This window comes from Pogona vitticeps, chromosome 3 (genome assembly GCF_051106095.1).
Source record: "Pogona vitticeps strain Pit_001003342236 chromosome 3, PviZW2.1, whole genome shotgun sequence".
Classification (NCBI taxonomy): domain Eukaryota; kingdom Metazoa; phylum Chordata; class Lepidosauria; order Squamata; family Agamidae; genus Pogona; species Pogona vitticeps.
This window is the reverse complement of record NC_135785.1, coordinates 84504746-84517952: the sequence shown is the minus strand read 5'-3', so window position 1 is coordinate 84517952 and position 13207 is coordinate 84504746. Positions and strand designations below refer to the sequence as shown.

The following is a 13207-nucleotide window of genomic DNA, read 5'->3' as shown; positions in this document are numbered from 1 at the left end:
GTGTCTGAACAGAGGGGATGTTCACCAGCTGGCCGGAACTCTGGACGGTGCAACCTTTTATTAAAAATAAATTTCAATGTATTAAATACATGTAAATACAGTCACTTAATGTTTTATTAAAATGTCTCCCTTTTCAATTGCCCCCTTTCCTTTACTATATTCCTTGGTTAAGATGAAACTGTCAGTCTTCATTATATAGCAAATCTGATTTATTTAGGATACTGTTCCACACTTACGAAAATACCCAGGGCCATCTATTTTCAACATAACAAATTTGAGCTTTCTGCCTCTTGTGGTCGACGCAAAGCCACTTGGTCGTAAATATGGAGATGTGCTACAAGATGTACAGCCAAAGTACCAAACGGTATGTACACCTGTCTTTTCAACAAAAAATAAATAAACAAAACAAAGCCTTACTTCTTTCTTCATGAGTGGCGCTATCAATAGGGAGTTAGTTCCATTTCCTAATACTGTACTTCCTATATACTGTACTGATAGTCAGCTCATTCTTTCTGTCATCCAGTATGGTTACAAGCAGTAGGATGAACACAAAAATAAAATTGTGGGTAGGGCCACCATAAGGATGGCCACAAACGAGTCGGCTGAAGACCAAATGTTCTCTCTGAGGAAGAAAATAAAAATAAGGAGTAGAATGGAGTAGAATGAAATATCTTCAAAGAGAGGATATTTGTCAACAAAATGTCTTTAATTACAAACATAAGCTGAATTATAAATTAAGTGCAAGGACTAAAACCATTTTTGATGTGTTAACATTTAATCTCATTCTTGACAAAAGCCTTTTTCTGTAATATAATAATAATTATTTATTTATTTATTTATTTATTTATTTATTTATTTATTTATTTAATTTATATGCCGCCCACACTACCCAAAAATGATTCATATTTATTTTTCAGATAATGTTTGATCACCATTCTAGATAAAATGCCCAATACAGCTGGCAACTTACCATCTTTTTTTAAAATTTGAAATTTCCAAATAGAGTAACCCATTCACACACCAAAAGGAGGAGATCCAGCTTTATTAAAAGGCAGCAGTATGGCTTCATGCAGTTTGTGCCCATCTCTAATTATATTTCCAAAGAAATGAAGGTCTTGTACACCATCACTAATCAGTCTGTGAAACTTAGTCCCACTTTTAAGAAGGCATTATTTATTTCCATTCTGGAATCCTGAAAAAATGTGCATTATTTCTGCAATACATATACTCTATCACTAGGCCGTAGAATTTTCTTTTCACACTTAAAAATACATGAACACTTCATCCCAAAATTGGTACCTTGTAACATATACCCATAGCTATGAATGCTTGTACAGATAATACAGTGCTAGTACTCGGGAAATTACTTCATTCAAACAAGAGTGAACCACTAGACATGGGCTATTTGTATCCCTGCGGATACAAAAATGAATAGCACCACTGCAAGTGCCACTGAGGCCCATTCCCTCCCCCCAGAAGTGGCTGGTCCTCTCATCATTTGCAGTTTGGTGCTCATCTGGGTTGTTGTTGTTGTAGTCACACAAATCATGGAAGGAGCCTGGCCAACTCTTCTCCGCCTCCCCACACAGCTGACCACTCCTTGGCCGAGTGGGGAGATTCCCCATCCTGCCTCCATGCTGCAGTGGTTGGCTGCATGGGGAGACAGGGAAGAGCCAGACAGGCTCCTTCTACAACTGGTGCAATGATGACGACAGTAGAGCTGAGTGTCACATTGCAAACGGTGATTGAACTGGCCAGTTCTGGGGCGAGGGAATGGGCCTCTGTGGCGCTTGTGGTGCTGCTATTCGTATTCATATCCCCAGGGATACAAATATGAATAGCCCATGTCTATGAACCACCTAATTTCAGCAGGTTTGTCCAGAAGGAATATTTGACAACTTATATTCTTATATGTATGCAACACAGTCTTCACTGGCTGAAATCCCATTGCGCAGTTATGCAAATGGCATAATCTTGAGAGGCAAAGTGCGTAAGTTTAAAAATCTCCATAGACCACATGCAGACTCTTGCGACTCAGTATGCAACCGGTGATGTCTATGCAGTTTTCTTAACTTTCAGCAACTCACTTCGAAAGGTTATTTTGTTTGTATAACTGAGCTATGGGATCTGTCACTGTCTCATAATGAATTCTGTCTCTCATTTAGGGAGAGGTGGCTACGGCACAGTTTGTTGGTGCGAATCCAAGGAATTCTGTAGCAAATATAGTAAGTACAAACTTCTGAACAGAAAATTCCATAAGATTTCCACTTTCCCCACCCCTAACCCACCCCACATTTACCTGAGGTGCAAGAAATATGGGAGCTTGAAAGAGGAGAAAACTAATTGCCTCCACCAGTGAATCTAGGACTTATAAAAGCAAAATGCCGTGGAAAAAAACTGAAAACGAAGCATGAAGGTCAGTCAGATCAAATTTACTGTTTGTATGAGATAATCTCTGGAACACAATTTTCTACCCTGCTGTTTAGTTTCTCGTTAATTCTGTGTTTTTTCCTCAGACAACTTTTAGGTTCCTCACAGTAGAAAAATACGACAACAGCTCTCAAAGTTGGCACGTGGAATCTGATGATGCCTCATGGGATACTAGGTGAGCAGTTCTAGGAAGACTTCCCCTTTTGTTCTACAAGGCACAAAGATCTATTTGCAGAATTTCCTGCATCTTGCAGTCCTTAAGGGGGCAGCCTCTTTCCTGTTTCATTATAATATGGCATAAACTTATTTCCCTTTCTAATGATTTTTTTGGCTTCGGAAAGGAAGAACATTTCCAGAATAGACCTTGAGTGTAGCTGCAAAAGCAGATTAAAGTATTTGAAGAGGTCATTGCAACATTGGTAATTTGCATGGTGGTTCTTTAATTTCTTGGGTCTTGTCAATAGAGCTCTAGATATACAGCAATGTAGCAAATTTCATCAAGAGTCAAGAGGCAGGTTTTATATGAAGAAGCAGAGTCTTGGTATGAAAAAGTGGAGAAACAGACGAGATGGGGGAACATTGTAGAAATGTTTGCAATTGGGCCTGATCATATTCTATAAACTATATTTCAGTGAAATGTACTTTTCTGGTATTCTATCAATAATCTTAAGGTTTTTCCCCATTTTTACAGACATGTTGGTGCATGTATAGCAAACTGAGGTAGAGCATTCATTCCCCTTAAAATGTGTGAACGAGTTTAATCCACAATTCTTCCTTCTCTTGCTAGGTTCATCTGGAAGAAAGGCAGTTTCGGAACCAGCACAGTTACAATGGAGTGGCACATCCCAAACAGCACCGCTCCAGGAACCTACCGATTGCAATATTTTGGTCACAGCAAAGAATTACTTAGCTCGATCCATGCATTCAGTGGAACATCTTCACAATTTGAGGTTTTGAACTGAACAATGCAGTTGTCAAGTGGTGGGAAAGCATCCCTTTTAATCCATTTTTATTTTGAATAAATGGGAGGCTTTTATGCAGCAGCTCATAGGCACACCTGCCTTGCTACCTACCAGTCCATGACATTTTCCACTCTCTCTACCTACAGTGGGATCGAGGGGAAATCATTCTCATTTCAGCAGATGCACAGATTTCAACCATGCCCCGTTTCCAATCTGGCATGTGAACTCAAAGCGCAGTATTTACTAAAGCATGTCATGAAAGAAGCAAGAATGACTTCCATTTGAGAAAGCATAAGAACAAGTCTAAGTTGTTTTTGTTCTTGGTTTTTAATTATTCTCACTTACCTGTAGCATAGTTTCACATGCAAAGTGGAGTAATGCAAGTGACAGGGAAAATCACGCTAAGGCAGAAGTGATATTCATGAAGGACTTTTGCAGGTGTGAATTGTGCAATCAATTATGCACTCAAACTACACAATAAAGAGTGCCTTGACTGCCTGAGCATAATCCCCCGCGCAGTTATGCTAGTTATTCAACAGGATTTCAGTCAGTATATTTTTTTAATTACTTGTCTCAGCTTTGAATTAACAATATTTCTTAATAAACTCAACATCTGGTTGCTTCATCATTATGTCTGCTTCACATCCCAAAGAATGCAGAGATTAGGATTAGAAAGTTTTGAGCACGCTGTGAATCAACAGTACCTGGTTAATTTAAGGTGTGACTGCACTGACTACATTAGTAATTTCTTCCTGCAGTAAATTGTAAAGTGCTTCAGCTTGCTAGATATGAGCGCACCAAGAGAACAGCAATCGTATACTCCCCTCTATGCTGACAATATAGTAACTACAGAAAAGATGTTACTACTGGAGAAGACTTGCTGGCTGAAGGGAGGTGAAAGCTAAACACTGACTATGAAACCTCTTAGGAAAAGCAGAAAGGGTTCATTTTAAAATACAATATATGAAAATACCAGGGACTTACCTTGTCAACACATCTTACAAAATACCCAATGTTTAATGATTTCAAGCTCAGCTTACAGCTCATATGTTTTGAAGCTTAGTTTGTGGTCACCAAACTGCTGCGCTCATGAGGTTACTCAACAAGCAAGCATATGAATGGAATACAGTGGGGTCTCGACTTACGAACTTAATCCGTATTGGAAGGCAGTTCTCAGGTCGAAAAGTTCTTAAGTCGAATCTGCATTTCCCATAGGAATGCATTGAAAACCATTTAATCCGTATCTGCTCTTTTCGTCCATAGAAACTAATGGGAAGCTGCTATTCCGCCTTCTGCCACTAGAGGGGGATATTTTTCTTTTTTTCCTTTTAACCTAAGATGACTTAGCTTTTTAAAAAAGGGGAAAAAAGAGTTCGTAACTCGAATCTAAGTTCGTAAGTCGAGTCCATATATTCCTATGAGAGCGGTTCGTAAGTCGAAACATTCGTATGTCGAGCCGTTCGTAAGTCGAGACCCCACTGTACCTGTACTGACTGCCTTATCTTCTATGAATATCTCGACATATTTAGCTACCTTTCTGTGGCTTGAATACATGAGGTCAAAATTAAGCACTGAAATAAAACAAAGTAGCCGAACCTTAAGGCTGCTTAGGGTTTAAGGGAGCGTGGCCATTTATACCTCTTCCCTGTGACAGTTCCTTCCTGAGTTACTAGAGAGTTGCCGTAACAAAATACTTCAAACAGAAATCTTGTTTCTAACACTCTTTCAGCTAAAAACAGCCTTCATATTGCTCTCGTGTTATTAATTTATTTTCAAACGCTTTGAAGAAGAAGAAACCTTTGGGAATCATCAGGCTTCTAAAGTCATATCCCAGTCCAGTTGTTTATCAAATCTAGACACATTATTATCATTAGAGCTGATTGCATGACACTTTAAATAAGATCAACCATGGTGTAAATCACCCAACACAAGCAAAGTCCCTTTTCAAAAGATGCTGAGCCCTGTTCAAAGGCCATATAAAATGTATGTTTTGCTGGACCTTCTCCCCCACAGGCCCTCGCTTCAGCTATTCCAGGCAAGAGCAATCAAGTGCAACATTGAAAGGCTTATTGGGCCAACATGGGCTTAAGCATTGTGTCATGATCCCTTTGAAAGCCCAGAGTCTTCTTTCTTTGTGCATGGAAGTGACTTCTGATTATGACCACTATCTGCACTCAGATCCTAAAATATCTTTTTCTTCCTCCTCTCTCCTTGTTAGACATGGGCTTTCTATCTTGTCAAAAGGACAAAAGAAAAAAAAATCTGTTTGAGAAGTACCCTCCTTCCCTCCTTCATTCCTTTCCCAAGGGAGAAAAAATCTTCCAGAGTGTAGCATACTTAGCAAAATCTATTTTCGCAAAAAGTTTAATGGGTACACTAAGGGGAATTTATTGCACGTTGTCATCTTTTGCTAAAGGCGTTTGCCTCACTAGCCAGCAATTCCACCCCTTTTTGCTCTAATTCCCCAGTCACAGAATAAGCTATTGCTCCATTTGTCCAGCTGGTTTGCTTGGCATTAGAATCTCTGCCCAATGGCCTTGAGGGAGTCCGTCTTGCTCTCTTAGCTAGTCTTGCACAGCACAGCAACATCGAACTGAAGATCATGGAAAACCCGCACAGCAGGAACGATGTGGTGTAATTTCCAGTGGTATCCACAAGCCAGCCTATGGGAAAACACACAACATCTTTTTAAAGGAAAGTACAGTAACTGTGAAGAAAAGTAACATTTACATTTTTTTGTCCTCGCCAAAATAAGCTTTCATCTTCCAAAAGGTCTGGAATTTCCACACACATACACATTTTCAAGGCAAGTCCACCCAAAAGGCGGGATAAAGACATTGCTCAACCACATCAGAGGGTTTTTGGGTCCCTTGTAGAGTGTTTTTGGTGACCTGTGAACATCCTCCTGTTCTGGCTAACTTTGGATGTACGCTGCAGCTCAGTGGTAAAGTACATGGTTTGCAAGTAGAAGTCCCCATTTAAATCCTAGGCATTTCTACACAGGGCTAGGAAAAGCTCTTGCATGTATATAATTAGTACATATATATTAACTGTGCACAGGGGCTAATAGTAAATGAAGCTCAGAAGCTCAAAGGTGACATAATGTTAACACCGTATTCAAAATAAATAAATCTGTTCCAGGGGGGCTGGAAACCAAGCTTTATGAGGAAAGGCTGAAATAATTGGGCATGTTTAGCCTTGAGAAAAGAATACTAAGGGGTGATATGATAGCACTTTTCAAATATTTGAAAGGCTGTGATACAGAGGAGGGGCAAGATCGGTTCTCGATCATCCCAGAGTGCAGGACAAGCAACAATGGGCCCAAGTTAAAGGAAGCTAGATTTCAATTGAATGTCAGCTGAATTTCAGGTGAGCACGGGATTGGACTTGATGGCCTCGTAAGCCCCTTCCAACTTCACTTTTTTAATGATTCCAATATCGTAGTTACAATGGGGAAAAAAACTTGAAGCTTTTACTTGACCTGGGGGGGGGGGAGAGAGAAAGAGAACATAGGTAACATGAAAGCTAATGAATGGCTCAACTGTAGAACCAAGATTTTGAAAAGCTGTAATCTGCAGGCAGCTTTAGATTTTATTTCCTCTAGAGATTGGCACAAACTGGGGGGGAAACAGTGGTTGGTGATGATTCACAGTTTGTTCTTCAGGTCCGTGCAGAGGAAGGAACTACCTGCCCCTCCCCCTCTCCAGTGAAGCCGCCTGTGCCTCCACCACAGCTGCCGCCATCCTCACAGGCAGCAGGCCGAGGACAGCCGGATAAGCGCACAAGCCAGGAGGAGGAGGAGGTGGTGGTGGCAGAAGTAGGGAGCCAACTTGGGGGGCAGTGGAAGGGGGTCTGGGCAGCACCCCCTTTGGCCAAACAAAACCAAATACCAAGGAGACAAAAGCTCGGTGCTTCATTTCCTTTTGGCAAAACAGGATCCCCAAACCAAACCACAAATCAGTCCAGTTTGTGGGCTTTTCTGGTTTGTGGTTCGGTGCATGTCCATCCCTAATTTCCTGCCTTCTCTTCAGAAGGATCTCCACTGGTACAAATGCCTCCATACAGTGCAGACAGACACACAAGCATATATATGGCTCATTTCACCTCCCTAAGGAACTCAGTTTTCCCTTCTTAAAATAAAGCAAGTTTATTTTAAATATCCCTAAAAGTATGTGGACAATTGCCTCATAATATCTCAAGAGTAAGAGCTGTTGCTGAATTGTTTCTGGTAACAAGGGGGGGGGCTTCTATTTCCTACATTGCTCTTATAAGGGTTATAAATTATAATTAAAACCGATCTATCATGTATTTTTTTAGTCCAAGAACATCTGAGGGCTCAAGGTTGGGGGCCACTGTTATAGATGGATATGGCTTTTCCTATTTTATCCTCATGGCAAAACATATGACATAAGATAGGCAAAGAGAGTACTTGGTCTAGGATCAGAGACCTTCATAACTATATAAAGGTTTCAGCTACACTCTTTCCCTCCTTCAGCCAAAGCCTGACACTACAATCAAAGAGTGAAGCATCTGTGGTCCCCTAGATGTTCCTGGATTTTAACTCCCATCATCCCAACCATTAGCTATGCTGGCTGGGGTGAATGTGAGTTGGAGTCCATCAACATCTGGAGAGCCCTATGTTCCCAACTTGTCCTAAGCACTGTGTCACACCATACTGCTACATACAAATAAGCAAAACAAATTAACCTGGTTTACATAGTTCTGATCTTTTTTGGCAAAGAATTTGGGCTGCCTGAGTAGAAATAGTTTGGCCACCGCTGCTGCTTTTTTATATCACAAAAGTACACACAGCAGGCCTGGACACAGTATTAAAGGAAACATGGTGTGATTTTGACTGATGGGAGACTCTTCAGGGATCACGGTGGAAGGACAAGACCCACAGCACATTCTTAGACAAGGAGAAGAAAACAAGATAATTGTTCGTAATATTTCATCTTCCGAAGTTACAATAATAATACAGTGGGTTTCTTCTTTCTGCATTTCCTGGTTTACAGATTAAAATATAAAGGGTATACTGCCCTCTGGTGTTTGGAGTCAAAATTAGTCATTTCCAAAAAAGTAGTCCTGTTAGCCTGTGCAGGCATGTCAGACAAAATCAGTGTAAAAATAAATGACAAGGACATTGTGGCAACTTAAAGGCTTTTCCATTTTGATGTGAGCTTTTTCCAGATCAAGTGCACTTTCCTCAGATAGTCATTATATGACTATCATATTTTTACGTGATCCCATGAGCAGGTTAAGCTACAAATAACGGACAAAGTCACAATGGCTTATTAGTACAGGAATGGGACTACCAAGCTGTGAATAATTTTACCTAAAAGTTACTGCCTATGAGTCTAGAAAGTAATAACAACATCATTGACACAAGTGTTAAACTGTGGGCAATGTAAAATCTCACACTTGTTAATGTACCAGGAATCTTTGATCAAGTATTAATCCTTTTGACATGGTCTCCATCATCTGCATGTACCTTATCTCAGCTGTTTCTCTTTCAGGTCTTTCTGCAGTGATTTTTTTTCCTATGACAGTTATGTTCAGATGATTCAAAGAGTGGCCAACTAGGCTTAAATGTTCCAAACAGATTAAACATTGATCAAGGATTTGTACTTTGCAGAAGCATGCACATTCATGAATGCATATTTTCTGAGACAAAATGAATATTTTGTGAGATATATTTTCTGACCTCAAAGATATGGGTAAAATAATGTTTGCTTATGAGCTCACATATAGTAATTGTACAAACATCGCAACATCCCCTTTGTGTGATCAGTCATGCAAAATTGGGTATGAGATCAGTTACATGATCAATTACATGACAGCCTGCCAGAAGAAACAGACTGCCATATAGCTGCTCTTATGCGCACGATTTTTGTCCTATATGTTCAAATATTAATTTCTGCATAGGTTTTCAATGGATTTTTTAAAAAGTGATAACAAAACCCAAAGGATCTGATTCTAAGACAGACCAAAGTGAATACTAAATAAACATCCAGAGATTAAGCTTTATTTCATGAGATTGGAAAAAGAGCAAAGGATTTTTTTTGCCTTGAATCATAATACATTATCGATAACAATAATAATGTTTTGTGAATGGCCACTATTAAATAACCACTGTCACGCTTTCTGCATATCTGTTCTTTCTGATCTGCTACAATTCCCAAGCATATGGCTAAAACATCTGTCCATCTAGGATTAAATCATGTATTTGACAGTGCCATTGATAACTACTGTATATGTCATAATATCTATTAAAGTAGCCCAAGATGATTTCTTGCTGTTATTTGTGATTTTAAAATGTTAATATTTATTTTAAAATACTTTTTTGGTGCTTTTTATACAGAGCACTAGCTTAATATTAAATCTAGTAGAAACCGAGTATTATTTACAACACAGAAAAAAAGGATACAGTAGTAGGTTGGGTGAAGAACATGAGAAAAAAAAACCTGGAGCCATATAAAGGATGCATTTACTAACAAGCTTGCATATTACGCTGATTCACATACAAACCGACCTGCAACCGGCGGGCTGATTAGGTATGGTATTGCATGAAGGAAGTACACAACCCCGAGGGCTGAAGACAAGGAAGCAGTGCCCACCACATCCGCTGTCACCACTGGGATTAAAGTGACATAGGCGCCATCAAAATATCCAAAAGTGAATGAGAAAGGCACAAGAACTGGAAAACTCTGGAGAACTGGAAGGAAAAGGCAGCAGAGGCCATCCATGCCCACGGCAAAGAGGTAGCAAATGTAGCGGTACTTTTTCAAACACCTGTAGGGGAGTAAAGAAGACAGGGGAAAAAAGCAGATCAGGCCATTTGCCGGAGACCTTCCTTCAGGAGGGAAGGGGGGGGGAAATGTCTTTAGGTGAGATCTGTCTGCCTTGCAGCTGTACCCATCCCTCTTTAAACCGACCTATTGGTTAAAACGAGCCCTTTCTATTTGTGACTACATGGGTGTAGACAAAGGCATGCTTCCCTCCTAACTTGCTGAGTTACTTGATTATTTTAATGTACACAGATAGATACATGGTGCAGCAGCACCAATAAATAAATAAATAAATAAATAAATAAATAAATAAATAAATAAATAAATAAACGAATGAATGAATGAATGAATGAATGAATGAAAGAAAGAAAGAAAAAAAGAAAAGAAAAGAAAAGAAAAACTCTTGATACTCTTATGTGTTTATTGCCTTTAAAAAAGATATTGGTAGAAAAGTATCTCTGAGCACATGCAAAGTATTTTCCCCTCCCACTTAAGAAGCTGCAGCCTCACTTCTCTACTATCAGAATAAAAGAGAAGAGCTGCTTTCCAGATTTCATGGCAGAATTCCCAAAAAAGAGCGAAAATTATTTCTCTCTTTTCAGAAATTAAGTATTGTCTCACCTTCCTTGTCAATCTTCTAAAAACCCTGTCCTAGGTTATTTGGAAAACCTTCTAACCCATTTTGCCAGTGGAAATACCCAACAAGCTTACATTAGCACTCTCAATTCCACTACAGGTTGCTGCTAGGTTGATATTCACTCTTCTTTCATAAATGTGTTTGTCCAAAGTATTAGATTTCCCACTCATCCTCTCAAAATTCCTTCCCAAGGGGCACACAAAGAAATGTAAAGTCACACGTTTTAAGAAATAAAACAAAGCAGTATGATAACAATAAAGCAAAATAACCTAAAATATCTGAGCACATAGCAACCTTTACTCCAATAATGGAACAGGGTTAAATCTCACAGATCTATCTTTAAAAAAGTTTCCCCCACTGTTTTGCTTTTGGGACTTTTACAATTCCCAGAATACTGTACCTTAGTTAGAATCACCTCCTAGGCAAGTCAGCTGGGGTATTTTGGGTGCTGCAGTTCCCCCTGGCCCAATTTTTTTTCCATCTATGGCCACAAGTCTCTGGGAAGACGTCTCAAAAGTAGGATGCCACAACTGAAAAGGCCCTGTCACCAATCAACAATGCAGTATACAACTGTATATTTAAACAAATTATCCCACCATCTGTAGGTTTCCATTAACAAAAGGAAAGGAGGACAAGCCGCAAGAAGTCAGCTTTACCTCTTCACCGTGTTTTTATTTTTCTACGCTTTTAATTGTATTTATTGTATTATAATTTTATCTTCACTTCACTTTATGATTTTTTATTTACTTTTATTTATTTGTTTATTTGTTTGTTTGTTTGTTAGATTTTTTTATACCGCCCATCTAAAACATGTCTACTCTGGGTGGTTTACATATAACATAAAAAGAAACTGAGGTAAAATCCAAATGAATCACAAGGTCCAAAATGAGGAAAGGAAAAAAGAAGAGAGAGAGAAAAAAAGAAAAGGAGAGATAGGCTAGGAGGTAACGGCTGTAGGGATAAAAGCAATACTGTACATCAAAATAAAATCAACGAAGCACCATCTTCCAAAATTGTTACTCTGTTGTTTTTTGTTATTTGTTGTAAACTGCCCAGAGTGGGTGATAGATAGATAGATAGATAGATAGATAGATAGATAGATAGATAGATAGATAGATAGATAGATAGATAGATAGATAGATAGATAGACAGACAGACAGACAGACAGACAGACAGACAGACAGACAGACAGACAGACAGACAGACAGACAGACAGATAGATAGATAGATAGATAGATAGATAGATAGATAGATAGATAGATAGATAGATAGATAGATAGATAGATAGATAGATAGATAGATAGATAGATAGATAGATAGATAGATAGATAGATAGATAGATAAAATATTCCCTTCTGGGACGGACAGTCTGCTCCAAGCACCAGTCATCCTGGGATCACAACATTGAAAGAAACCACACTGGCCTCTGCCATTGGTCAGGGGAACCCAGGGCCACAGAGAGGCTTTGACCCCTTGCTTCCCAGGAAAAGCACTCCAGCAACAGCAAAATGATTCTCAGTTCACCCACAACCACAGCAGAAACGGCCTGGCTTTATTCTGGTACTTCATCACCTATAGATTGGCACACTTAGGCTTAACCTCATTTTGCACCACTCTGCCTACCTTCCTGCCCTCTCTGTCTCTATATATCTCTCTCCTAGTTATGTAATCAGTGGTAGCCAGCTGTTTAGTATTAAATTAAGATAATAAGCAGCGGCTTTCATTATGACAGTTCTCATGGTCACAATGGCCCACAAGGGAAACAGGCACAAGTTGCTGGAATGCCCACAATGAAGGAACAGGCCTTTTAGAAAGACAACAGCATTCAAATGGCTGTTTAAGACCAAACCGGCTTCAAATACTTCACATTACAACACAGATAGCTTACACCAATATACTCTTCCTGGTGAAACTCATTTCTCTCCCAGCTATTGCAAAGGATTGCAGTTAAGTTCAATGGTAACAGAGAAGCCTTATGGGTACGTAGATGATGCCACAATCCCTGATTTTCAAAAAGTCTCGAAGCATTGATCCTGTGAGTCCAGGCCCCACTATATCACTGTCCCTCAAATATGGTGCCTCAATTTACAACCATCTTGACTTGCAACCAATTCGAGTTACAACTGGCTCCGGTCACAACATTTTGCTTTGACTTACAACCGGCGGCTTTGAGATACAACTGGAAAAAATACCTCTTTTCTGCATTGTTCCCTCCCTCCCGCCTGCCTTTCCTGCCCTTTTTTAACCTTAGAGGTCCTTTTAGGTTAAAAAAAGAGTATCTCTCTAGTGGATGGATTAACCACTTTTGCATTAGTTCCTATGGGAACTAATGCTTTGAGAGACCACCAGCACCTTGAGATACAACCAAAAAAACGTCCGGAACGGATTAA

The 13207-nt window shown here is 39.5% G+C and overlaps 2 protein-coding genes across 6 annotated transcripts in view; one reads left to right on the top strand and one right to left on the bottom strand.

Moving 5' to 3' along the window:
- Positions 1 to 3899, top strand: part of ASAH2 (N-acylsphingosine amidohydrolase 2) — a 39774-nt gene extending 35875 nt beyond the window's left edge. The window contains exons 17-20 of the mRNA XM_020803190.3: positions 218 to 364; positions 2166 to 2225; positions 2517 to 2605; positions 3218 to 3899. Coding sequence (XP_020658849.3) covers positions 218 to 364; positions 2166 to 2225; positions 2517 to 2605; positions 3218 to 3392 — 471 coding nt within the window. The 3' untranslated portion in view covers positions 3393 to 3899. The remainder of the gene's footprint in view (positions 1 to 217; positions 365 to 2165; positions 2226 to 2516; positions 2606 to 3217) is intronic.
- A 1246-nt stretch (positions 3900 to 5145) lies between these two features.
- The window catches only part of SLC16A12 (solute carrier family 16 member 12), a 64780-nt gene continuing 56718 nt past the window's right edge, over positions 5146 to 13207 (bottom strand). For all 5 annotated transcript variants that reach the window (XM_020803218.3, XM_020803225.3, XM_020803227.3 and 2 more), the window contains 2 exons: positions 9925 to 10184; positions 5146 to 6055 (listed from right to left, as the gene is read on the bottom strand). In XM_020803218.3, the coding sequence (XP_020658877.3) occupies positions 5793 to 6055; positions 9925 to 10184 (523 nt within the window). In that variant the 3' untranslated portion in view covers positions 5146 to 5792. The remainder of the gene's footprint in view (positions 6056 to 9924; positions 10185 to 13207) is intronic.